The sequence below is a fragment of the Carlito syrichta genome, unplaced genomic scaffold (genome assembly GCF_000164805.1).
Source record: "Carlito syrichta isolate Samal-C Ts95f unplaced genomic scaffold, Tarsius_syrichta-2.0.1 Scaffold303235, whole genome shotgun sequence".
Taxonomy (NCBI): Eukaryota; Metazoa; Chordata; class Mammalia; order Primates; family Tarsiidae; genus Carlito; species Carlito syrichta.
This window is the reverse complement of record NW_007247331.1, coordinates 355,038-382,642: the sequence shown is the minus strand read 5'-3', so window position 1 is coordinate 382,642 and position 27,605 is coordinate 355,038. Positions and strand designations below refer to the sequence as shown.

Below are 27,605 nucleotides of genomic sequence, written 5' to 3'. Positions count from 1 at the left end.
GTGAGTGCTCAGCAGTGTCCGTCGCTGAGCACTGTATCCATTTCTAACCCATAACTGCCTTTTTTTGCTAATTTTTTCTTCCCTTTCTTTCAGTGAATACAGCTGATAAAACAAGAAGACGTCTTTTCACACTGATGTCTTAAGAAGTGGTGAGGAGCATACGCTTAAAAGTTTTTCACATTCTCAAATAATTTCCCACAAGTCAATAAGCAGAAAAGGGAAAAGAAAGTCAGAACTGGATATAGAATTTGGATTCTTTTTCTTTCAAAGACACATTTTATACAATTTTCAACATTTATACTTTCAAACAAAATGAGCAAAAAATACACTGCTAAAAAAATCAAAACAGAAGTAATACAATTTTAATTTCAATATTTTAAAATACAGAAATTGGAAAGAATAGCAAATACAACTTTAAACAAGTCACTTGTCCTCCCCTATAATAATATAAGCTACTTAAAGACTTACAAATTTAAAGTAAAATAGAAACAAAATAAATACTGTACACTTTCCCTGCCTGCAGGCAAAAGATGGGAAATACTGTTATGAATTGGAAAAAAAATGCTCTTCAAGCTTCAGCACCCCACTTCCCAGCCACACCCCACTCCATGGTCACACAGTGGGCTTCCATACAGAAAGGACACACGTGTGCACACACACTGACTGCCTAGACAAACAGACAAGACACTACTTGCAGACACCCCAGACAAGAACAACAGTCATCTTGGACCGTGGACATAGAGATCAGTAAGGAAAGTCAGGCTAGCAAAACATTACTACAGAACTAGTAAATACCATAGCCAACAACTGTCCTCTTTTCAAATTTCACAGATTTAAAACCCCTAAAACCAATACTACCCCCCATCATCCCCCCGCAAAAAAACTTGCTGAAGCACTGGCAAAGTTAGACATTTCACAGTAAATGTGAAAGTTCATATTATATAATCTCTTAAAATGAACCTTTTCACCCTCTTTCCACAGCATGAAACTGTTATGGCTTAATTTCTATTAAAAGTAGAAAAGTCTTTTCTGAAGGAAATGCAGTCTGCGAAGATGCGCACGCACTTCCCCGATCAGTGCTATTTCATACCTAACAACTGCATGACTTGCTTTTGCAGTCAGAAGCTGTTTTTGGAAAAACTGAGGTTATACTTTTGATTCAGTCTAACCATAAACTGTAAGGCCCTTAGTTTGGTTTAGGTTTCTTTTGCAAGATAAAATAACCTTGGGGTTCACTTAGCAAGTTACACCTCAGGTCCCTGACGATAATGTGGAAGTTATATGCAGCTTTGTAAAAATAAAAAGGTTACTTATGAATCTCAGAGGGAAGAAATGATTCTAGGCAAGGAATCAACTCCTTATTATATATTACATTTAATGCTGGTAATTTTTACCAACCTAAATACACCAAAGAAATATAAGAGTATGTCTGGGTTATTTTATTCCTGCAGAATATTATATATTACAGCACTTATGATCACTGTTTTGGTAAAAAATCTTAGGGGAAAACAGCTGACTTGAAAAGGAAATGGCCAAAATAAAACTGGTTAGAGACAAATTTTACCTTTGTAATTATGTCCTATTTATGACTGCTTTCTGAAATAAAGAAAAGTAAATTCAGAATGTCACAGGTCTTGCATAGGTAAACTACTTGGAGGTCAAGGGCTACGTGGTAGCCAGGGTTTATTAGTGAATAGTGCAGAGCAGATAAACTTGTTGGAAGAATCACTCAATACAGTTTCAAAAAGATGTTAACCAAACAAACAAACAAAAAGTAATGTTATACTTGTTAAGACAAACCTTAGGACACTAGAAGGGGCCCTGAGGTTGCAAGGGAGAATCTAAGAGTATTGCAAATGAGGACTTTTTCCTCTTCATTAAAGAAGAAGAAAAATACTATAAAAGACTAAAATCACAGTCAATCACAGGAAGCTAATTGCTTTGGAAATAAGCAGTTGCTTCCTACTGATCTTCATTTTAAAAATTTATGTAAGAGATACCAAATATTTGACTCATGGCATGACGTTCACTGAAAAACAATTAAAATAAGGGAAAGATTTCTAGTAAGGCTACAATATTAAGATTATATTGCATTCAACAGCGATATAGTGAGTAAATTAATCCTTTCTCTTTCTTTCCACCTGGCTTCAAGTAAGCACACCAGCATCATTCACCCACCAGGCTGCACCACATCATAGAGCAGGGGTGTTTTAGGAGGCAAGGTATCAGAGGTTCCAGATCTACTGTGTGTCTCCAGGCAAATCACTGGCCTCGCTGGGTTTCATTTGTCTCCTTTATCTACCAGTGACACTCTCGGCTAAAGGTCTGACGCTCAATCTTCTCAAGATTGCTTTTGATGAAAGTCTGGGACATCAGGAAAGGACTGGTGAGCTCCAGCTTCCCTTTATGTGGGAAGCAATTAACTTAATATTTAACGAGAAAAATGAGTTTCTGGTAGTAACTTCTAGCAGCAGCATCCTGGGTCATACAGTTATGTCATCAACTCTATAGTCTTACTGCCACAAAGAGCATCTTTTGAGAAAAGCCTCATCTATGGAAGACATCCCACATAGTCTCCCCTACTACACGACTACAGTGGTTTTTCTATATGGCAAGCTGCCAGTGTCCAGCCAGAGCTGGCTGTGTGGATTCCGATCTTCCTAGCCACCTTACTTGTTACCTAGTCCCCTGGGGAGTTGCTAAGCATTTTTAACTCCATGACTTACTTCACCTTTACCTAGTACCTGAAGGGCATGCTGCATCTATGGGGCAGTACTTTCCTAATTCCTCTTTGAGAAAAACCCGAAGCCATCTTTCAATTACTTTAAATCATCTTCATGTACATGAGGATAAACATTCTCATTCTCTTACCCATAAACCATCTCACTTCTTTTTCTTTTACTTCAAGCACAGAATCTGATTTCAATTCAGCACCTTGTTAGAGATTCTTCATATTTTTAAGGAGCATGCCCCGGGCATAGATTTAGTTAAAAATAACCTTTGTGAACAACAGCAGTTTTCATTTAAAAATGGATATAAAGATGTATTAATTATAAATTGTAACTTAAATAATGATAAATTCTTTGTAAGTATTAAGTGTTACTAGATTATGGAATGCTTCTCTATATGTTTTCCTTAACTGATTATCATAATAAGCATTTAAATCCAAACCTACAAATAAAAGATTCAGACAGAATAAGTGACTTATTCAAGGCCACACAGGTGACACCTACATGGCAGAACTTTGACAAAAACCCAGGTCTTCTGCCTCCTTCCATGCTACGCCACCACAACTTGTGTCACCATGTTAAGTGACTAACTTTTGAGATATTTCTTAAATTTTGAAAAAGAACTCAGTTGTTTTTTTACTTTCACTTCTACAGTGGCATATTCAGTTAAAACTAATAAAGTTATGCTATTTTTTGAATGAGCTCTCCGTTGCTAAAGTTTGCCTATAAGTGAAAATAACACTGCTAATTTCCAGGAGAAGATACCTTCAAAGGCAGAGACCACAGCACTAAGTAGTGCTGGACACACAGCAGATGTGTGATAAACACCTGTTGATCTCATATGAATAACTACAGTAGAGTACTTTGAAAAGGCAATAATTGCAATGAAAAATAGAACAGTATTTAAGCCACTAAGAATCTAATTAGTGATAAAGATGGACTTGTTTCCACTCTGAGTTTATGATCTCAGTCTGAATCTCAATGCTGTATGCTTTAAAAACGAACTGATATGAAGCTCAGTGTATTTCTAGGATACCGGACTACTATAAACTGCCAGCTTTATACTGTTTACATCATTCACCAATATTGAAGGGCATGATATTATGTGACACTGTGAATTACACTACAGTGGATCCCAAGTAAGAGTCACTTACTTGAAACAACACAGGAAAATTATCATCTACTGCTATTAAAGTTGCATACATTAAATCATCAATCTCAATTTTATACATTTATATTTGCTGACAACTAGATAAATGCTATCACTGCTGTCTTTCTGTCTAAATTGTGGTGTTTTATGATAGTACTGTTTATAAATGAGACTGAGAGTAGGACACAAGGTTGTCTATTACTGTCAAGCCCAGAAACTGGCAGCAGTTACCTCAAAGTTCGGACATTTCCATGAAATAAAGGAATGCATCACAGCCAGTAATAGTTTAAGAGGTGTGACTGGGAAAGTCACTGTATCGGTGGCTGAATTTTCACCGATTCAAAAAAAGATACATGTATTCTGTTATAGTGGTTATATTACCTTGCTGAAAGTTTTCTAACTTAGCCAATTCATGGGCTTAAACTGCCAAAAAATAAACCCACAGCACCTTCACTTAAAAATTCTACATACTGGCCACTTAAAATTAGTACTTATGGGCCTAAGGACACAGAGAGTGGATACTGGCCACAACTGTAAGTCATAAAAACAATCTTTGTTTTAATTTTTATGGCTAAGGGAAAAAGGTAATTAAAAATAGTTAGAGTTGTAAAAAATATAAAGAAAAAAAGCCAGATGTGATGTAACTGGAAAAATAAATTATAGCTCTTATTTCTTACCAAAACAAAAATGTGTATTTTAACATCAAAACAGGGTCTACAGAAAACCAAGACATCACATTAATATATTGTGTAGGAAGGTGGGAGAATCAGTCAAACCCAGATTTTTGACATTGTGAGATTAGAATAACCAATGACTGACTCTACCCATCTCTCCACTAGTTTTGGCAAAGTAGGCAGGGTTTCATTTACACTGAAAATTTCCATAAAAATTCTTCTTCTTGACATCTAGATATGATTCAGACTTTTGTCCAGTCACTCTGGACCAAAAAGGCGAATTCATAAGCTATTTCATATTTATCCCATGAAATTTTAGAAAGGAGACAGAGTAAGAAATGTTTCTCTTGAAAAACACACATTTGAACTTTAAAAAATGATGGCATAGATTTTTTTCCCCCCTTAGCAATTTGAGTGATACTTACTTAATACAGAAGGGAAATTCTAGCTTACAGAGTAAAAAAAGACAAATCCATAATATGGTCATATTTTTTCTCTGTAAAAATAAAGTTTATCCTATTTGCCCTTATTTTCTTTGTAGGAATTTGTAAAATGTTCTTTTGTCAGACTTGGGAACATTTCCACACTACCCCTAGAAATCACTTATTTTTATGCCATGGGGGGGAAAAATGGAAAATAGAAGCTATTACAAGTAACCAAAAACTGGCATTTAGTAAAAATTGTACATAAAGGAGATAAATAACTACCTTAAAGTTCATCCAGATATTTAACCTCAATATGTTATGGTCAAGTTAGGATAGATGGAAGAAACTGTAAAAAGCACCCATTGTACTCCAAATCCATATCTTAAATAATTCTTTAAAAGGTTAAAAAAAAAAATAAACACACACAAAATATCTACTCCAACATGCTTGCTTCTGTACAACTGAACATAGTATAATCCTATTGTATTAACGGCTTATTATGCAGATTTGAATATCCTAAGTCAAATTATATTTTCCAACAAATTAGGTATAGAGAACAAAAGCGTGGTAAGATATAACCTCTGCAGCAGGTGTTGGTCCTGTTCTCCAATACCAGCAGCATGAAGAAGGCCCTCTGTAGTTACAAATGTATTTGGAAAAACTACAAACATGACAACTTAACCAAACTTATAATACTTTTCCCACAAGTAGGAAAAAGATATTAAAGCTGTTCTCTTTGGGACCCAGATATTATCAGCAGAAATAAAAATGCAAGAAGCCTTTTTTTTTATATTTCGAAGAAAATTACAATGTTAAACGAAATGAGAAATGAGGGATCTTTTATGGAGTTCTTACACATTGGCTATGAAAGTGTTTCCCTGCAAAGAGAAGAGTCTTGTTGGGTCGTCACAAAATGAAGGGGAGTGCAGAGAGAAGGTGGGATATAAGGTAATCAACCTGGATAACAGTATGCACCTTGGATGTTAGCAAAAGCGAAGCTAATAGCTTATAAAAAACACATGAAATATATAAAATAAAATGATTTTCATATACATCTTAATTTAAAATAATTAATGCATCAAATCCCTGTTTAAGACTTTAACCTGAATATCAAATTTAAGAGTCCAGACTAGTTACCGTTACCGTGGCTCTTCCCCACATGTAACACACACACTATCAAAAATAATTTAAAAACCTTCACATTCTTAAATCTAAATTAGTGAGATATTTCTCCAGAAATCTTCCAAATAAATAGCTTTAAAAAAGAAAGAATTTAAAAGCTGTTAACTTTAAAAAAATCTGTTAAATAAATTATTGATAATTCTTTACTCTACCATTGAAAATAAATCAAGACACTACCAACAACAAAATGAAATTCAAGCCCTGACAAGAGACCCTTTCCAGTTCAAGGTCTCTTTTTAAGGATCTACCCTCCTTCTTCCTCTCCCCCACCAGGTCCAAATGGTTATTGCTGAGTGGGTGTGGCACAGTGAAAATGCAGCATCAGGTTCATTCTGTCCTCAGGCAGTGTTCTTACTGTACACACAAACTACTCCAGGCAGGGGGATGGTGGAAGCTCCAGGCTCCTGCAGCCCCAAGACTGGTCTCCAATGGGAAAAGCGCTGCGACAGCGGCTCTGTCACACAAAGAAACGTGCATGGCCATTTCGGTTCAATTTGAGGATCTTCCCAAGACGCTGTTTGGCTGTCGCCATTCCTTTTTTTGGACGTTTACCTGTAAAACACCAACAATAGTGTAAATAATAATGAAAAGCATAAGTGACTCACCTGGAAGGCTACAGTGAGAGCTTTCTGGTAAACAAGTCCTCTAGGTGTTCTGTATGGACAAAGACACACTTCTGGCCTTGCACTGTTCAAAACCCTTCCACGTGATCACGCCAGCAGTAATGGCCAACCTCCTTCACAAGACTTACAGGGCCCTCCCACCGTCTGACCCCTGCCTAGCTCTGCAGCCTGAACTCTTCCTATCCTGCATCGAACTACTCTGGCAACAAAACGGACTGCAATCTCACAAACACCCCATATCTTGCGCCTCCCTTTTGTGCCATCCATTCTGTCTATTCTGTCACTTCTCCAACTCAGCCTGCCTAAACCCTTTTTTTTTTAAGGTCCTGCCTGATCCTCAGAAAGCTACTCCTGATCCTTAGGGCTGACTTAGGTATCCTTCTTCTTTATCCCCATAGTAGCCTGTGTATACTACCATCACCATGGTGAGCAACTGAGTACAGAGACTACATCTAAACTGCCAGGATTACCATTACCATTACACACTGAAATATATTTCATCTGCAAGTGTGTAAAGGTTACCTTTTGTTGCTTGGTTGCTGATAGGTGGTGGATTTGATGCCGGTCTCTTAGTGGGATGAAGGGGTACTGAGAAGGAAGTCTCACCAACTGGCCTTTCTGGGCTTAGACTGCCATTACTTATCTGGCAAGCCCCTGAAATCAAGCCGGAATTCTGCATATACTTTCCATTCTGAAGGCTTGAACCACTGTTGTCCACATAATTCCTACTTTGTACCTTCTGACTGATTTCTGATGAACCTTCCTTTTTGATGCATTTCTGGCTTCTACTTAAATCCTGAAGGAGGAGGAAGGAAACGAGGCTGAATTTTTAGGGTTTAAGGTAAATGAGATATCTACACTATGCAGGCATTAGCAAAGTCAAGAGAAAGAAGAAATCAACTACTGAATTTTGGTTTTCTTAATGTTCATTGGCCACAGATAACTACTTCTTCATGATGGTCATTTTAGGCCATAAACCTAACAGCTATGAAGGATTCAGGTCTTGAAGTTATGTTATAACTTTAAGTTAAGAAGAAATGAGAGAGAAGACCATTTAAACAAGCAGAGGCACCTGCCTGCCATTCCACTTAGTGAGCCTGTGCCATGGTGGGAACCTGAGACAGGTGGAATAGACTGACGGCTTTCTGAGCATGCCACTGCTCTCATGTTATAATTTTCTTTTTTAGACCCTAACTTCCATAAAGTTCATCTCCACTCTGTTTGTTTGGTAGAAAGTCCTTAGATCTAGAGCCCCAAGCTTGATTTTTTTCTTTAACTATAATTGCTCTCAGTCTCTAAGACTGTTGAATAAACTTTCAGGGGGAAAAAAATGCTACTGATTGGTAAGTCTTGAAATCAGCTGCGAGGATCATGAGTAGCATTAAAAAGAGAAAGGAGTAGACTAGACATGAGAAGGGTATACTACAGTGTGATGTTTCATGAAACTAGTTTTATACACATGTATGTGAGAGATGTAAAATACCTCTGACTTTGTCATGATCAAGTATGTTTCAAAAACAGTATTAAACACAGACTTGCTTTAAATTCGTCTTACAAATAATCTTGAGCATGAAGAAACAACTGGTATGATTTGGCATGCTATTATAACACCCACCTAAAGTATAGGCAATGGAAATTTAATTTCTGTGAGTCTCGCTAATCATCTGTCCTCTACTTCTTCATTTATTTTCAAAGACAATTATAAAAATAATACCCAGATTTAAATAATAGCTTATTTTTTAGTGCTGAATCCTATAATGCTAATATGTGATCATTGTGACTATCTACCACAAGGCACTGTAAAATCATACACTGAACAAGTGAATTGTGCCAGAGAAGGGATTTCTGACCTAATCTTTGACTCTGGAGCACATCCTTCTATTCAGAGAACATGTATTCACAATGCTTTAAAAAAGCAATTTGGCTCTTTTTCTAAATATTTAGCAATAAACATTTGGCATATTTAATATGTAATATGGTAATACAATTAAGTTTAATAAAATAGTTACTATTCTAAGTAAAAATGCAGATATGCCAAATAAAGAAAATAAAAACTAATACTCAGACTAATCATGTTCTGTGCTAAGGAGCATAATCTTACTGTCTCTTCTGTCTATATTCACAGACACTTCCTCCTCCAGGGGTTTTAGTCTACAGCTCCAACGAGCCCAGGGCTCTGGAAGATAGCAAGGCCTAGGTGCCCTTCCCACTTCTGCTGAGGTATCTCAATGCTATGCAAACAGCTTTATTCACAAGAGATTTCCCCTTCATTTCTCCACTGCCTGCTCATGCCCTTCTCTCCCCTTGCCCATATGTTTCTTCATACTAGAGAGATGTAGGGACAATAGTTCTGCTTTTGCTGATTCACTTTCTTTCTTAAGTATGCTTGGGGTTGGGAGGTTTAGGACCCTACTCTGTTGCATGAGAGTTTTTTGGGGTTTTTTTTGAGCCTGGGTCTCACTCTGTTGCCAAGGCTGGAGGGCAGTGGCACAATCACAGTTCATGACACCCTTGAATTCCTAGGCTTAGGCAATCCATGCTCGGTTAATTTTTTTATTGTTTATAGAGATGAGGTCTTGCTATGTTGCTCAGGGTGGTCAAACTCCTAGACTTGCTCAAGTGATCCTCCACCTCGGCCTATGCTAGCTAGGATTACAGGCTGAGCTACCATGCCTGGCCTACATAAGAATTTTGATTCTTTCTTTGGCTGCTATTTCTGAGGTTTGCCTCAACAGGTTGTATCATTTTCCTTGTTTGGCACTGTCAGTAAAGTTTTTTGGTGGTTGTTTTTAATTTTTAAAAATTTTTGTAGAATTGGAGGTCTTTGTATATTGCCTAGGCTGGTCTTGAACTCCTGGCCTCAGAGATCTTCCTGCCTCAGCCTCCCAAAGTTTTGATTTTTAAAACATGCTATTTTGGGTTCATGTTGTTTGGGGTAAGTATTAATATGCTGGGATTCTAAAACATCTAGTTTCTTCTCTTAAAGGAGAGGCTCTTAACCTGCAGTCAATGGATGGTCTAGGGTAACAGCACAAACTGTGAGAAAATGTAAGCAAAAGTAGTTAGTATTTATCATGAAAATTTTTCTGGGAAGAAAATCTGTAACTTTCATCAAATTCTCAAAAAAAATTTAGTCTCTAAACATGTTCAAGAAATATCAAGATTAAAAAGATCTTCGTGGTATTCTTTTCCTTTCATGTTTCATTCTGACCAGCCAGTGGTTAACTACTTCCTTCAATAAATTAGTCTCTTCTAAATCACATCTACTGATGAGTCTTACATATCAGAATCCCTAAAAATGGACACTTGTTTAAATATACATCTAACTGTAATTTTTTGGCTTCATATACCTAACAGTTAATAAACAGTTGTTACAGTTTAAAAAAACAGAGCTAATGACAATTTTAAATCTCATTTTAATGTTTTAAACTTTGAATATACCTGAGGATTGAATCTGGAAGTATCAAATTGCTTAATCCAGGCAGAAGTCCTCAAGTCTTGATCTTCTGTCTTGACATGGTATCCTAAAGATAAGTTTTAATTAAATTATCTTTGTACAAACTTTATCTGAAATAGCAAAATTAGCCTAATGCTTAAAATGGAAATAAAGTTATGCTGACATTTTATTTTAAAATACATTAACTCTTTTAGTTATTTATTCATATACCTTCACCTTCACTATATTCGTTTCCCTCTCAAAAACAAATACAAAATAATCATCAGCTCACAACTAATTCTTCCAATTTTCTCAAAGACTGTGTTTATTTAATCATTCATTTTTTTTTTAAGGCTAGTCAAGTGAAGCAATGGAGAAGTAACAATGAAATCTGTAAGTGACTGTGATCAATTAGTTGTAAACACCACTGCACTTAGACCAGCCTCAAAGACTTTATATACAAGGTTTTGAGCCAGATGCTGGAGATCTAGAATCAAATTCTATGGCACTACTGTATATGTGAAACCAAATGTAGTATACTCTCACTAAAATTGGTATATTTTCTCATATAGAATAAAGGCAAGTGTTTGCCTAAATTTTGTAGTATTTCCATAAAAGCTTTCTTGTCAAGAGACCAAAGAGATCACAGGAAGACATAAATGACACAGTGGAAAGACAGACATATCCAGATATGAATTTGAGTTCTTCCATTACCAATACAACTTTTGGAGTTATTTATCCTCTCCAAACAATAGTTTCCTCTTATACAATAAGCAAAGATTTTGAGATCTGGTGATCCTAAGTTCAAATTTCAACACCATTGAGTAAAAGCTATGTAAAGTGTGGGCAAGTTAAATTCATTTCACTAAATCTTATTTCCTTTACCTGTAAAATGGGAGTGACTTTACCTATACCATAAGTGTTGTTTTAAGAATTAATTGAGGTTGGGTTCGGTGGCTTAGCCTGTAATCCCACCACTTTGGGAGGCCGAGGTGAATGGACTGCCTGAGCCTGTGAGTTCGAGACCAGCCCAGGCAACTTGGCAAGACCTCATCTCTACAATAAATAAGAATAAAAAAATTAGCCAGGTATGGTAGCGTGTGGCTGCAGTTCTGGCTACTTGGAAGGCTGAGGCAGAAGGATCGCCAGAACCCAGCAGGTTGATGCTGGGGTGGCCATGAGCGTGCCACTGCACTCCAGCCTGGGCGACAGAGTGAGACTCCAACTCAAAAAATAATAATAATAATTAACTGAAATGGATGCCAAGCCCTAGTACACAGTTGGCAATTATATGGTATGGAACCACAAGTATGACACAGGCATCCAATTTGAATGCAGTACTGTCTTCTCCCCAATCCTCCTCAGACTTTTGGGGAAACAAAAATGTTCCCTGAAGGCACAGAGAAGAAAACAATATGTGGCATGCCTGATATTGCCATTAAGTCTGTTCTCTTTTCCTAATACTTCCTTCTCAAGTAGGAGAAAGAATAGTCTCAATCAGAAGAAAAGAAAAACCATTCAAAACTTGTTCTACTGCTCATAAAAGAAAAATAGTTGATTGTTCAAGTTTAATAGATAATTTAAGGCAACAAAACATTCCTTCCACTCTGATCAACCTAACTGTTGATGAAAGGGAACTAAGATTAACTGTCTTGCAACAATAATGGGAGAATGATGCCACTAAACACAACTGTTGATGTCAGGTAATTTATATTTTGAGTTCTTCTGCTTCCATTTTACATGACTTGTCAGCATTATGTATTTTTTGGTCAAAATTCTTAACATCATTCCCAACTAAAGATGTGTAATGAACAATCCTTATTCATAATCTATAACCTAAACTAAGATTACTGGCTATTAAGTTGAGCGCCATATGTTACTTTTTAAAGACTGATAACTGACATTTTTTACCATATTCTACTGGTTTATCATAGTGATACAAGTACTTACCCTCATGGTTACTGCTGTGGCAGCTGCTGGGATCCTGAAGAGAGCTTTTTTCCCTATTGCAGTCTGTGCTTTGCATCTGCCTTTGTAAACATGTGGAATAGTGCAACCCTGCCATGGACAGCATGCCCTGAATGGCTTCTTCCTCTGTGCTCGTCGAGGTAGGACATTCCCTAAAGAGCAGACGATCCAAAAAAACTAGAGTATAATTTTTCTGATGACATTTTTGGTAACATTTAAAGCTAAAAAAAAGTTTTCTGTAACAAATATGGATGAGTACCCTCTGAATCTAAAATTAAAAAAAAATTTTTTTAATGTTTTCATAGCATTTATATCACAATGCAGTAACACAATGATCATCAGCAAGTTTACCTTTTAATTGGAATTTCACTTCTAGATGGCTTTTGGCTTTTTTGAAAGAAGTTCCTCATCACATTAGATTCCTCTGTAAAGTTTGATGTTATTTCTTGTTTCTTTTCATCACCTGAACTTTCAGACTCTTCAGTGGTAAAATTAATTTTCTGAGATGAATGAATGGAAACAGAGCTGCATAAAAAATTGACCAAGTCTGCACAAACTAGTCCAAAATACTTTATACATCTAGGGAAAGTCAGAATCTTAATTATCACGAATTATTTCTGTATTTTCACAAGGAGAAGTGAAAATCTCTATTAACTAAAGGAACATACTACGCTTCAATAACAAGCACACAGTACAGGCACTCTTTCAGGTAAAATTAAATACAACCTATGAGAAATATGAAAAACAGAAGAATAGTATAAGCAGAGAAATCTCTCCCTCCCCCCTTTCTAAAATCAGACAAAAGCTATGTTTCTCAAATGTGAATAGTCACTTGACAGTGCGTGTGGACAATGACCACCACAGGGTGATCCTGTGCTATGTAGTCAGCGAGACAAGCTTTGGGAAAAGCTGGCATTTGCCTTCCTTTCAGGTGAACATACAGGGATATTCATCTTTCCATCAATAATATACAAGTCAAAGGGTTTTGGGCATACCAGTGTACTGCACTCTGGTCCAGAATCTTCTGACTCAGAAATATCAGAATATCCTGATGATCTATTACTGAGTTCTGATTTCACACATGTAAAAAACCCTGAGAAAAAAAGGATGAGAGTAAAGAATAAGTCATTAGAATTTAATGAACAAGGTAACAAGGTGATCTCTAAAGTCCACTGAGCTTTGTGATATCTCAATCTCTCCTGCTCTATCCTTTTTCACTTTTATTTTCTCCATTTCTTTCTCCCCTCAGGGTCTTTCTGCCTAACTGACCAAGATACAGACTGAAGGATGTTCTTAAACTTAAGTGTGGTATTCATTAAACATGATTAATATTCCTTATTTGGGTGGGGTGACTATTTTATATTTCTTTTCCCTCCTCCCCCAAAAATTCCCAAACTAAAATTAGCTACAAGATGCTTTTCACTTCTCCTTTTGCATTAGTTCTATCACTAGGAGAAAAATACACACACACACACACACACACACACACACACACACACACACACACAACATTCACTAGAGAAAAAAAATACACACACACACACACATATAACGTTCCTAAACCCAAAAAGCATCCATCTAGATTTAATATAGTCAACAAGCTTATAGACCGGGATTTCTCTGCCACGATGGCCCTGCCCCAAAGTAGCTGTCTGGTGGACTCCTACTGATTAGTGCCTTTCTCTTTGCATGTGCCCAGGGGCAGGTCACCAACCCCAGCAGTGCCAAATGTACCTGGATTCGTAGGAACTGAGGAATTCGACATGGATGAGATAATGTTAGTTACTGGAAACACTTATCTGTCAAGTGCCAAGATATGTATTATATCTACTGTTTAAAATAGAAGGATATATGGAGGGGTCCTGAAAAATGTTGAGAAATTAAGACTTTGTTTAAAGAAGAAAGATCTCAAGGAGAAAGAGGCATTACTACTTTGATGATAACCAATTAATAACCAGATAGAGGCTTTCTTGTCAACAGGCAATCAAATAAAACCATAATACATGGATTACTAACAGCTTCAAATCAGTCAATTATCTGTATCTCCTTAACTCTGAAACTCGTATATATGTTAGCTAAAAGCATCCATAAAGTTGCATTAAATGTGAAACTATTTTTGGGGAATAGAGGCCCATAATATATATGAGTGTTCATGTCACTTTAAGAACTGACTAGCAGGAACTCTCACACACAGCCCCATCATCCCTGACTGACACTCCCTCCTCACGTGGCATTCTCATTCAGTACTTCCCTGGTGGGTGAACTCCTCAGACATACTTCAGATTTTTTTTTTTTACAACAGCATTAAGAATAGAATAATTTTCAATCCTACTACTAGAACTTTAAAATTAGCAAGTTACTTTTCATATATCACATGAGTAATGAACAGATATTTTTAAATGACCATTAAAACAAACATACTGTTAAGTGGTTTTTGAGATTCTTCGTTTTCCACCCCCTCTATTCCTGAACTCTGTTCTATCTTCATTTTTGCCTTTTTTGTCCTCCTTTTATCCTCTTCATTTTCACTATCTGCTGTATAAAGACTCTGATCTGCGAAGGGCTGTCTTTCATCTCTGTATTATGAAGGAAAAATAATCAAGTCAGAAAACAGTACAAGTCTATGTTGCCAAACAGTATTCTTCTCCTCTTTAATTTATAGAGAATTGAAGTTATCCCTGTATTTCAGTCAATTATACAATACTATAGACTAGGAAATTAATTAATTAAATGAACAAAGGGAATCCACTTAAAATTAATCTACTTGATACTTTGATCTAATTTACATACTTAATGATTCTTCCATTTGTCAACAGTAATCGTAGATCATTATCCTTTGCTCTCCATTCAGGTACCGTGGAAGATGGTTGGAGATGTTTGTTAAATTTTCCATTCAGTTTAGAGCTCAAGATGTCCTGAAAGTATAAAAGCAGAACTTACTTAACCTCTACCCTCAGACAGCCCTGCTTGACTGCAGGAATACAGTATACTACACCACCTCCCTCTGGGAGTGACAGGCAGCCACCTGGGCTTAGTGGTATGCAGCAGTACGGCACTCCAGAGTTCCCAGAACCAAAGCAAGACTATGGTTCATCTTTCTGGAGGGCCATTAACAAGAAAATACCTCCAATAAAGTGGAATGTAAAATGTGCATAGGGCAAATTCAAAGGAATTTCATTCTTGCAGAAAGCTGAAAAGCAGAGCAGCACTGCCTTCAGGTATTTCATCTCTCTTCCCTTGCCTCTTCCTGCTGAAATGCTAGTTACTGGGCCTTGTTATTCACCCTACCCTTCACTTAATACCTACCCTTCATTTAATACCTAGTCTCCACGTGGCTATCACTAGGGGCAAAGGTATAGCTAATTCTTAATGTATAAAAAAGATTCCCTTTTCATGGTAATTTTGCTTTTATTAATAAATAAAACCTTTCATAATAAGCTAAACCTTCTCCAGTGAATGTGAGTTAAGAAGGTTTAGAGCAATATAATATTTTTTTTTTTTTTTGAGTTGGAGTCTCACTCTGTCACCCAGACTGGAGTGCAGCAGCACACTCCCGGCCACTGCAGCCTCAACCTGCTGGGCTCCAGCGATCCTTCCGCCTCAGCCTTCCAAGTAGCTGGAACTATAGGCGCACGCTACCATGCTCAGCTAGTTTTTGATTTATTGTAGAGACGAGGTCTCGCCAAGTTGCCCGGGCGGGTCTCAAACCTGCGGGCTCAAGCAGTTCACTCGCCTTGGCCTCCCAAAGTGCTGGGATTACAGGCTGAGCCACCGAGTCTGGCCAAGAACAATATAATCTTAAAGCAATGTAATTATATAAAATTTAAAATATTTAAGAAAGTTATAATTTCTATATAACTTTAAAAAATATTTTAATTCGCACTAGGTGTCGTGAATTTAATTCCCGCCTATAATTCTAGCACTTTGGGAGGCAGAGGTAAGAGGACTGCCTGAGTCCAGGAGTTTGAGACCAGCTTGGGCAATTTGGTGAGACCTCGCCGCTACAATAAATCCAAAAATTAGCTGGGCATGGTGGTACATGCCTGTGGTTCCAACTACTTGGAAGGCGGAAGCAGAAGGATTGCCAGAGTCCAGCAGGTCAAGGCTGCTGGGGCCATGATTGTGCTACTGCACTCCAGTCTGGGTGATAGAATGGGACTCCAACTCAAAAACATATATTTTTTTTAATTCTGAGATACTCCTATCTCATTTTATTTATTTGTTTGTTTGTTTGTTTGTTTTAGAGCCGGGGTCTATGTTACTCAGGTTGGCGTCAAACTGGCAAGGGAAGATGGGCTCAAGTGATCCTCCTGCCTCAGCTTCCCGAGTAGCTAAGACTGCAGGCTTGCCCACCATGTCTGGCTCTTCTATTTTATTCATTTTCAATTACTGCCTATCCTCTACTTAAAATGTTAAGTTGTGAATGACACAGATTTCACCACAAACTCATTACCATGTTTTGCGAAAGTGCTACATTGATCTCATTACTTCCCACTCTCCTCTTTGTCCAGTAGGACAGAGGACTAGCAATCTTCCAACTTTACAAAGTTTTGTCTAACAGTCTTCCAGTTTAACAGTCACCCAAGCTGATACTATTGGCTCAAGCCCAGGCTTTCTGTATTCTCTTCTCTCTATGCAATGCTATTCTTCAAGTCCCTTGTGTCCATTTGACTTCTTCATGTTATCTGTCAGTTCAAATTTGAGAGGCTCTCTGGTCACCTTAGCTAAAGTAGCCAGCTATCCCATTCCCTCTTCATTCTACTGCTCTATTGTTTTAGGTTTCTTCATCACACTTATCTGAAATTATATTATCTTAGTATATGTCTCTGTCTCCCCATCCTTCCAACTTGAACTAGAATGGAAGCTTCATGATGGCAAGGACTTGTTTTGCTAACTCTGGCATCTTCTCCAGAGCCTAGAAGGGCACATGGTACTTGGTAAATACTTAAAACACGTCAGCAAATGAATGAGGCCTATTCTACACTGAGAAACAGAATGATTAAGCACCGCTCCTTGTCACAGGTCAACTATTGGCTGACACCTACAATTCTACAACAAAGATTAGATAACGAGAATAATCAGACTGTTCTCTTTCTATTACCCTCTAAGGAACAACCAAGTTTCTTTTCGTTACCATGAATCATAATACTTGCCTCTTCCCATGGGCACATCTCCAATCTTCTGAGGACCTCCCTTGTGTGGAGCTCTAGGATATCTAGGTTAGAAGGAGTCCGGACATTATGATCTCGAAGTTTCCTCATCCTTCGTCGGGAACAGTATGGGGAAGTTGCTTCATTTGAGGATCGTGAAACTGGACACACAGTAGGAATTCCCTGAGATTTAACTGGTTTGCCATTTTCCTCCTTTAAGAATGAACATTAGAGTATTTTTATGACAAGACTGTTATATACATACCTGATTAAACAGTCATACATAAAAATATTTTAGAAAACAAAAACCACTCAGTTTAGTCATATAAACAAAATAAGACCAAACCATAAGCCTCAAACAACTTTGCTGAGACCTCTATTTCCTTCTCTCTTCAACATATCACACTGTGAACATATTTCCCTGATTTTCAACATCATATTCAAGGTTGTGTTATATTCCACTGTACAGAGATAACATAATTTACAGTCCCACTGGTAGCAATTTAGGTTGCTTCCAATTCTTTCCCACAATTAACATTATTTCCACATACGTAATTGCATAAATCAGTAATTCCTTTTAAACCATCACACATTTGTGTAATTTTAAAAATTAAATACTCCATAAGCTTATTATGAAAAGTAGCGTCCTCATCCCTGATTCCCTATACCCAGAGGCAACCATTTGCAACTTTTTTTTTTCCTGTGGTAGCACACACATAACAAAATTTGCCATTTTAACCATCTTTATGTGTACAGTTCAGTGGTATTAAGGACATTCATACTGTTGTTCCTCCATCTCCAGAACTACCTCATCTGCACAAACTGAAGCTATACCCACTAAACAATAACTTCCCATTCTTCCCTCCCACCAGCCCCTAGCAACTACCATTCTACTTGCTCTTCTACGAATCTTACAACTCTGGGAACTTCGTACAAGTAGAATTATGTAACATTTGTCCTTTGGTGACTGACTTATTTCATTCAGCAAAATAACTTCAAGGTTCATCCATGTTGGCGTATATATTAGAATTTCCTTCTTTTGTAAGTCTGAATAATAGCCAATTGCATATACGTTCCACATTTTGCTTATCCATTCATCCACTGATAGACACTTGGGCTGCCTGGCCCATCTTTGGCTCTTATGGATAATGCTACTCTAAACATGTGGGTACAAATAACTGTTTGAGTCCCTGCTTTCAATTATTTTGGGTATATACCCAGGACTTGCAATTCTTCTGTGCATTTTCCCCCAGTTATCTGCCTCCAAATTTCTAAACAACATGTTTATACTGGTTTCAGCTTGCATACCTCCTCTAAACACATACATACTTCCCTTTCCTTCAAAATTCAATATTTAAATTGGACTCAGTAAAAATGATCAATAATTCAGCATCACATAACATTCTATTACATTCCTTTCTTTTATATCCTTAGGCTTTTCCTTGAGTTATAATTGCCTCGCTTCCCATCTGCTTTGTTGTCTACGTATTTATCACTAAGTGATCCTCAAATTCTCCACTAGAAGTATGCAAATGTTCAAACACATTGAGTAATTTATCAATTTATATTTTTCTTTGACGACATCCCTCCAGGACAGCATTGCCAGATAAAGTACAAGACACCCAGTGAACCTCGAATTTTAAGTAACAAGTAACAGTTCCATCTTGGACTGGCTGCTCTCTGGGCCAGTCCAATTATTCTTCCAGGTATATTTTATTACTTTAAATTTGTAATTTTAATTTTGAGTTCATATATTTTCAGAAATGACACTCTCATTTATTTAATTATTGTTTTACTTCCCATAGGAAAGAGTTATAATTTTTCTCATATAGACTCATACCTTTCTTACTGAGTTTATTCTTAGTTTTGTTAGTTTTGGTTGTTAGCATGCATGAGATATATATATGTATACACTTACCTATATATTTAAGATTGGATATATGACTTTTAATACTAAATCCATTTATATTGATTACTATCACTCTTCAAAAACAGAAAACTAGCCGGGCTCAGTGGCTCAGCCTGTAATCCTGCGCTTTGGGAGGCTGAGGTGAGGGGATTGCCTGAGCCTGCGGGTTTGAGACTCCCCCTGAGCAACTTGGCGAGACCTCATCTCTACAATAAATCAAAAAATTAGCTGGGCGTGGTAGCATGCACCTGTAGTTCCAGTTACTTGGAAGGCTGAGGCAGAAGGACCGCCGGAGCCCAGCAGGTCGAGGCTGCGGTGGCTGGGAGCATGCCACTGCACTCCAGTCTGGGCGACAGAGTGAGACTCCAATTCAAAAAAAAAAAAAATTAAAAAATAAAAATAAAAACAGATAACTGGGTCAGGCGCAGTGGCTCATGCCTATAATCCCAGCACTTTGGGAGGCCGAGGCAAGAGAATTGCCTGAGCCCAGGAGTTCAAGACCAGCCTGGGCAACTTGGTGAGACTTGGTCTCTACAATAAACAAAAAAATTAGGTGGGTGTGGTGGCACACACCTGTAGTCCCAGAAACTTGGGAGGCTGAGGTGGAAGGATTGCCTGAGCCCAGCAGGGCGAGGCTGTGGCAACCGTGATCATGCCTGCACTACAGCCTGGGCAACAGAGTGAGACTCTGACACACACTGACACACACACACACACACACACACACACACACAAGAATTACATGAACTAGTCTATTCATGGACACTAAAACTAAGCCTTTTAATACTTCTTAGATGTATGCTGCTTCCCATTCCCGAAACACAGCCCTATTGTAAATTGTTAAACTGTCAGTTGGCTTCCATTCTCCCACTTAATCTCCTCTCAATTCAAGTCAAACACTAACAGAACTACCTTCCTGAAAAATTACTTTAATTGAAACATCTTTCCTTAAACACCTAGAATAGCTCTTAATTAATCATTAAAACACTTACTCACAGATTTTATGAGCTTTTATCAAAGGCATCAACCTAGCCAAGCTGCTCTAATGCTTTCAATCATGATCTCCTTGCCCCGCCCTCTAACATCATCCCTCTCTCCAGCCCAGCTTCCCTAGCTTTACTTACCCATCTTACATTTTTTTTCTTGCTCTAATTACTTAACATGTATTCATCTCTGGGTAGGTGAAATTAACTGGATCTGAAAGTTGTATTGTTTATTCTGCATTTATTTTTAAAGTAACCTGAACGAATCCGGTAACTGCTTCCTTATTACTTCATTACAATACAATATTCTAAATCTCTCTCTAGTATTTTAGAAGCCTGAAAACCTGAGAATTCATCTAATACTCAGCTCATTCTATTTCTTCTAAGTATATTAGGGTTTTCAAATGTTTGTAGTACGGAGTAGATCCATTTGCATCTCAAACTAAATAATAACCAAGCAGACGATAGTTTCTACTCTTACCTCTATTGCTCGAATTACTTTAGAAAGTTCTTTAATAAGATGTCCAGGTCTAACATTGTCTGGAATCTCAAAGGCATGTTCAGATACAAGCTGTATTTGGATTAACAAAGACAAGAAAACCAAAGTTAGTTACACTTTAACATCGTAAAAACTAATTTACTAAATCAATTTTTGGTTCTTTAGACTTTTAGACATAGTCAAATACTATTAGTAAGCTCTTAGAATTCATGTAGTTGGTATAATACCTTCTAAGGAGAGTCTCATCAAATATATAAATTCCTCTTAGGCCAGGCACAGTGGCTCATGCCTGTAATCTCAGTACTTTGAGAGGCTGAGGTGGGAGGACTGTTTGAGCCCAAGAGTTAGAAACTAATCTAGGCAACATAGCAAGACATCATCTCTACAAAAAAATTGTAAAACTTAGCTGAGGATGGTGGCATACACCTGTAATCCCAGCTACTTGGGAAGTTGAGGCAGAAGGATCACCTAAGCCCAGGAAGTCAAGGCTGTAGTAAGCTGTGATTGTGCCACTGCACTGCAGGTGACAGTGAGACCTTGACTTGAAACAAAAAACCTCTCAGGTTAATTTAAAGATAGACTTGTCTCACAGTGAATTCTGCTTTAGATGTAATAACCTTGTACTCTACGCCTCAAAGTCTACCGTAATTCTAACTACCACTAATTAGTAAATAATTATGTCTACCATTTAATTCATAATACATAAAGTTTTTTTGTTTTTGTTTTTGTTTTTTTAGTCAGGGTCTCACTCTGTTGTCCAGGCTGATGTACAGTGGCACAATCACATTTCACCAGTTTCAACCTCTTGGGCTCAGACGATTCTTCCACCTCAGCCTCCGAAGTAGCTGGAACTACAAGTATGAGCCACCATGACTGGCTAATTTTTTTTTTTTTTTTTGTAGAGACAAGGTTTCCCTATGTTGCCCATGCTGGTCTGGAACTCCTGGACTCAAGCAGTCCTTTCACCTCAGCCTCCCAAAGTACTGGACTACAGGTATGGGCTACCTGGCCCAGGTTATAATGCATAAAGATTTTTAAGGGGAGCACAGGCACTAACATTAATTCTAGTTTCTCTAGAAAGTCTAACTTGAATAAATTTTTGTAACACTTTTTTTAATAGTGAAAAGCAAAATAGCAAAAAGGTCCCATGAATAGGAAAGGGGAATTAATGAGCTGCAAATCACTGTCATTATTTATTATGTTTATTTCCAAATTCTAATCTCTATATCTAAGAACATTTTGGTTTTTTAAACACACTCGACACTTTAGTTCCTACTTTTCCTTTATAACTTCTACTTGGTTTTCGTATCATTTGTTAAAACAAATTAATAACAACAATAATATTAAGTGTTAACTCTGTGCTCTGATACTGTTAAATACTCTACAAGTGCTAACTCATTTAATACTTCCAACAACACTATGGCATAAATGCTTTTATTCCCATTTTATAATTGAGGAAACTAAGACACAGAAATTAGATAATTTGCCCAAAGTCAGAAGCTAGTTTAGCAGGAGCAAAGCTAAGATTTGATTCCAAACATGACTCTAGAATCCATGCTCTTAATTAACCACTATGCTGAGCTGCCTCTCAGAGCAAATTTAACAGTAAATGTAAACATCATGCTTTTAAAAATGCACTGCAAGTGTAATGTATTAACAGTATTCATAATTGATAAAAAATTTTACTATGCATCAAAATCAACTATGAAGTTTGTTAAAAACAGAGGTTCAGATTTTACCCTAGATCTATTAAATCAGAATCTTTAAAGGAGGCTCCAGGAGTTTTGTTTTTATAAAAAAGCTCTAAAGACAATTCTGATAAACTCACAAATTTGATAATCACCTGTCTAAAGTCTTTAGCAAGAAACAAATTATAGAGTTTTTGCAACAAAGGCTTTATTTTTATTTTGTAATATAGTTTTAAATTTGCTTATGCCTTTTCTTGTCATTGCAGTGGCCCCCACCTTTTTGGCATCAGGACAATTTTTCCAGGGACTGGGTTGAGGGGGGCGGCGGGTATCATCAGGCATAAGATTTTCAAAAAGAACGCACAATCTAAATCCCTCGCATGTGCAGTTCACAATAGGTTTTATGCTCCCATGAGAATCTAATGCCACCACTGTTCTGACAGAAGACAGAGCTCTGCTCTCTGGTCTGCCACTCACCTCCTGCTGTGCAGCCTGGCTCCTAACAGCCACAGACTGGTACTTGTCTGGTTGGGGATCCCTGATCTGGATGATAAAGTCTTTGATAGTGGAAGACATGCTTTTTATTTTCCTGAATGCTTTTCTCTAATGCCTTACTCTAATAGATATGTAGCAATGATAATAAAGTAAAAGAAAGTATAAAATTATTGAGACAGCAGCCTTAATAGGTTAATTACTGTCTCCCAATATCTTTTAAGAGCAGGATTTTTATTTCAAAGGGACATTCAAGAAATTAATATGGACATGTACTTTCATCAGCTCACATATTTATTATTTATTAAAGTATTATGTGCCAAGTTCCATGAGTTAAAATAAAGATGAGAAAGACAGTCCCTGTTCTTCAAGAGCTCATAAACCTAGTAAAGCAGACATGGACACATCACTTTATATCTTTAGATATGTTCGTTTTAAGCCAATTGGCACAAGAAACATGCTATGGAAATGTAAGGGAAAGAAACACTAATTCCCAAAGGAGATGTGAGACAGCCTCTTGGAGGTGGTGGTATTCCAAGGCAAACAAATGGACCACATCTTAATGAAAATGGAAAGCTCATGCTTGAAACTTGACCTCTTCTTTCCTTCATTTTTACATAAACCCTAGCAGAGTGGTAAAGAGCATAACCTTTGCAATCCTAGAGATCTAAACTTTAGGTATTAGCTCCACCAGTTCTCTTGAGTAAATTATTTAACTCCGAACCTCAGCTTTCCCATATGTAGAATGGGGCACCAATAGCACCCAGACCTCATATAGTTGCCTGAGGATGAAATAAGAGTGTGTGAATAAATATTAAGCAGAGTGCTTAGCATACTATAAGAGCTCGATGTTATTTGTTATTATTCTATATCTACATGTTCATTTCTTAGTTAATACTTTAAACATACTTGAGTTACTTTCTTTTCCAGATTAAAGAAATATCTAAGTACTTTATTCTCATAAATATAAACAGAAACCAGTACATTTGTGTGCACTGTATAATAAAATACAGGCTGTACTTGAAGCATGATTTTCTATTCCCTCTATGACTAGCACTCACAAGTGTTGCCAGATTGCATAAGGACTCTGTTTTCCTGATCTTGTCACATTAAAAAAAAAAAATGACTTACTTCTTTTTTCATCCATAATTTTAAAGCAGTATGCAGTGCTTTCACTCCCTGTACTAGGTAAGTTTGAGGCTGGAAACCATCTTCTCTCAGTTCTGTAAAAATGGAAGTCAGGTGGAAAAAGGAGTTAAAGTGTTCTAAAGATAAAGGAATTTACTTTAGATTTGAGTAACTATCAAAAATACAAAAATTAGCTGGGCATGGTGGTGCATGCCTATAGTCCCATCTACTTGGGAGGCTGAGGTGGAAGGATCCTTAGAGCCCAGGAGGAGGCTGGGGTAAGCCAAGATTGTGCCACTGCACTTTAGCCTGGGAGACAGTATGAGATCCTGTCTCAAAAATAAATAGATAAGCTAGACTGGGTACGGTGGCTCATGCCTGTAATCCTAGCATTTTGTGAGGTCAAAGCAGGAGGACTGCTTCAGCCCAGGAGTTAGACACTAGCCTAGGCAACACAGCAAAAACTCACCTATAAAAAAAGTAAAAACATTAGCTGGACATAGTCCATTCCAAGCACATTCCTATAGTCCCAGGTACTCAGGAGGATGAGGTGAAAGGGTCACCTGAGCCTAGAAGGTTGAGGCTGTGGTAAACCATGATTATACTACCACTTCACTCCAGCCTGGGCGACAGTGTAAGATCCCTGACTCAAATAAATTAACTAACTAGAAGTACACACATACATTTTTTTAAAAAAAGGTTTAAAATAAAAAGATGGGCAAATGATTCCAAGTTTCAAAAAAAAAGTGTAGCTATATTAATAGACTGTCATTAAGGGTCATTTCATAATGACAAAGGATTCAATTCACAAGAAACATATGAATAACCATTTAAAATCTGTATTCAATAACACAGCCTGAAAATATGGAAAGCAATAGCTAGACAGACCTACAAGGAGAAATGAACAACTTCACAATCATAGTGGAAGATTTTAAGACACTTCTCTTGATAAACAACAGAGTAAGTTAATTTAAAAAGTCAGTAGACATATATTCAATCTGAACAATATAAAACTTGATTTAGTGACCAAAAATAGAATATTGTACTCAACAATTACAGAATACACACTATTTTAAAACATACACTCATAACATTTACAAAAATCATCCATATCCCAGGGCCATAAACAAGTCTCATCAAATGTCCAAGAATCTAAATCATATACATATATATATATATATATATGTTCACAACACATTTAAGCTAGAAGTCAGTAACATAGAAATCAGTAACAAAAAGATAATTAGAGAAAGCCCATTTGTTTAGAAGAAAGAGACTAACACTTAAACCAAAGGAAAAAAATGGAAATCTGAACGCATGTTGGTTAATAATAATGAAAACACTATACAAAAATGTGTGTCTTATATACAAGGAAATGTATAGCATGATATGCTTACATTAGAAAGGGATGCAAATAAGTGAGCTGACGACCCACTAAAAGGTGTAAAAACACAAAATGACAAAATAAAAAATAATAAGCAAAAATTAAAACAGAAAACAGAGAGGGTTATTAAGCCTTAAATTGGTTCTTTATAAAGGTAACAAAATTGGTAAAAAAGAGAAAATAGGCACCAATATTCATTATCAAGAATGAGAAGGCTGGGCTCGGTGGCTCAGCCTGTAATCCCAGGGCTTTGGGAGGCCGAAGTGAGTGGATTGCCTGAGCCTGTGGGTTCGAGACCCGCCCAGGAAACTTGGCGAGACCTCATCTCTACAATAAAGCAAAAAAATTAGCCAGGCGTGGTAGTGTGCGCCTATAATTCCGGTTACTCGGAAGGATCACCGGAGTCCAGCGAGTCAAGGCTGCGTTGGCTGGGAGTGTGCCACTGCACTCCAGTCTGGGCGACACAGTGAGACTCCAACTCAAAAAAAAAAAAAAAAGAGTCTGGCTCTTCCTTGTCCACTCCACCATTAAACGCCAACTTAAAAAAAAAAAAAGAATGAGAAATGAGACATCATTACAAATGCCACAGATATTAAGTAGTTAAGAAGATAATATGAACAACTTTTATGCTAACAAGTGTAAAATTTCAGATGAAATTCCTAGTCAATTTATAAATGGTAATGTATCAAAATAAACTCAGTAATGAACTAAAACCTTTAACTATCCTTTAATCACCAAAGATATTGACTCAGCAGTCAAAAATCTTCCTACAAAAACAACTAAAGATTCAAACAGCTTCATCAGTGAGCTGTATCAATCATTCAAGAAACAAATCATATGAACTTCTCAAGGGATCAGACAAAGAAGAAACAATCCCAACTTTTTGTCTGAGAATGGCAAAACTTGCATACCAAAATCTCACAAGAATAGTATGAGAAAATAAAAAATGGGCCAGTTTCACTCATGTGCCAAAATGAGAAAAATACACACATATGTACACATTTATATGTAATATATACAGAGGGTGCCAAAAATGTACACACATTTTTAAAAAGGAAAAAACTGTATTAAAATTAAAAGATGAACACAAGTCACGTTTGACTTCTGCAATTATAAGAGGTGCTCAAAGTGGTTACTATTAGGGTCCAGACACTTCTGATTATGGCAAACTCAAAGTAATACATAGATAACATCTCTTAAAATGTGCATACATTTTTTTTGGCACCCCTGGTATACTGAACATATAAAATATATACATATAGACTATAAACAATTACTAGCCTACTAGTTTGTAAAAATTATAAGGTATATCAAGCCCCATGTTTGGATTAATATTAGTTAATTAATATAACCACTAAATTAAAGATTAAAGGATAAAAATCATAGAACTATTTAATACATGCAGGAAAAAGTTAATAAAATTCAACTACCACTGATCATTTTTAAAAAGAAAGAAAAAAACTCAACCTTTTAGTTAACTCAGAATTTACAGGGACTCCTTAAACCTGATAAAGGTTTAAAAAAAAAAAAAACCACTACAGCAAACATAATATGTAACGGTAAAAGGCTGAAAGCTTTCCTTGTGAGACTGGGGACATAGATAAAGGTGCCCATCTTCACCACTTCTAGCTACCATTGCCCAGGAGGTTCTAGCCAACACGTAAAGCAATCAAAATAAACAAAAAATAAAAAATATTAGAAAAGGAGCAAAATTGCCATTACATACAGACAATGTATATGATTGTATATTAGAGAATCAAAAAAAAAAAATCCTTAGATAAGTAAGAGTTGCTAACATGGCTGCTAGACACAAATCAGTATTAAAATGAACTGTTTCTGTATTCCAGCACACCATGATTAGGAGGTTGAGCCATATGAAATTGCCAATATGTGACCATTTTTTTAAAGCAAAAACAGCAATTTCATATGGTTCAACCACATATATAAAATTATATACACATAATCATGATATATATTTCATTTATAATAGCACAAAAAAGAAGTATCTTGGAATAAATCTAGTAAGAGATATATGCACAAGGTTTTTGCCAAAAAACATTAAAGATATAACTAATTAGAAATGTTCTATGATTATTTTTAGAAGACTTTTATATTTAATGACACAGAATTTTACCAAATTGATACCTAGTTTTGTTTTGTTTTTTTTCTTAGCCACGGTCTCACT

General features: G+C 36.8%; 1 protein-coding gene across 2 annotated transcripts in view; it reads right to left on the bottom strand.

The window, feature by feature from the left end:
- Positions 1–236: 236 nt before the first annotated feature.
- The window catches only part of KDM7A (lysine demethylase 7A), a 50,861-nt gene continuing 23,492 nt past the window's right edge, over positions 237–27,605 (bottom strand). The window contains exons 9-19 of one of the 2 annotated variants that reach the window (XM_021712401.1): positions 24,040–24,131; positions 20,711–20,800; positions 17,341–17,550; positions 14,978–15,102; positions 14,609–14,763; positions 13,183–13,280; positions 12,539–12,687; positions 12,131–12,339; positions 10,225–10,307; positions 7,306–7,579; positions 237–6,712 (exon numbers count right to left, since the gene is read on the bottom strand). In XM_021712401.1, the coding sequence (XP_021568076.1) occupies positions 6,618–6,712; positions 7,306–7,579; positions 10,225–10,307; positions 12,131–12,339; positions 12,539–12,687; positions 13,183–13,280; positions 14,609–14,763; positions 14,978–15,102; positions 17,341–17,550; positions 20,711–20,800; positions 24,040–24,131 (1,580 nt within the window). In that variant the 3' untranslated portion in view covers positions 237–6,617. The remainder of the gene's footprint in view (positions 6,713–7,305; positions 7,580–10,224; positions 10,308–12,130; positions 12,340–12,538; positions 12,688–13,182; positions 13,281–14,608; positions 14,764–14,977; positions 15,103–17,340; positions 17,551–20,710; positions 20,801–24,039; positions 24,132–27,605) is intronic. The other variant, XM_021712402.1, reaches the window with a different exon arrangement.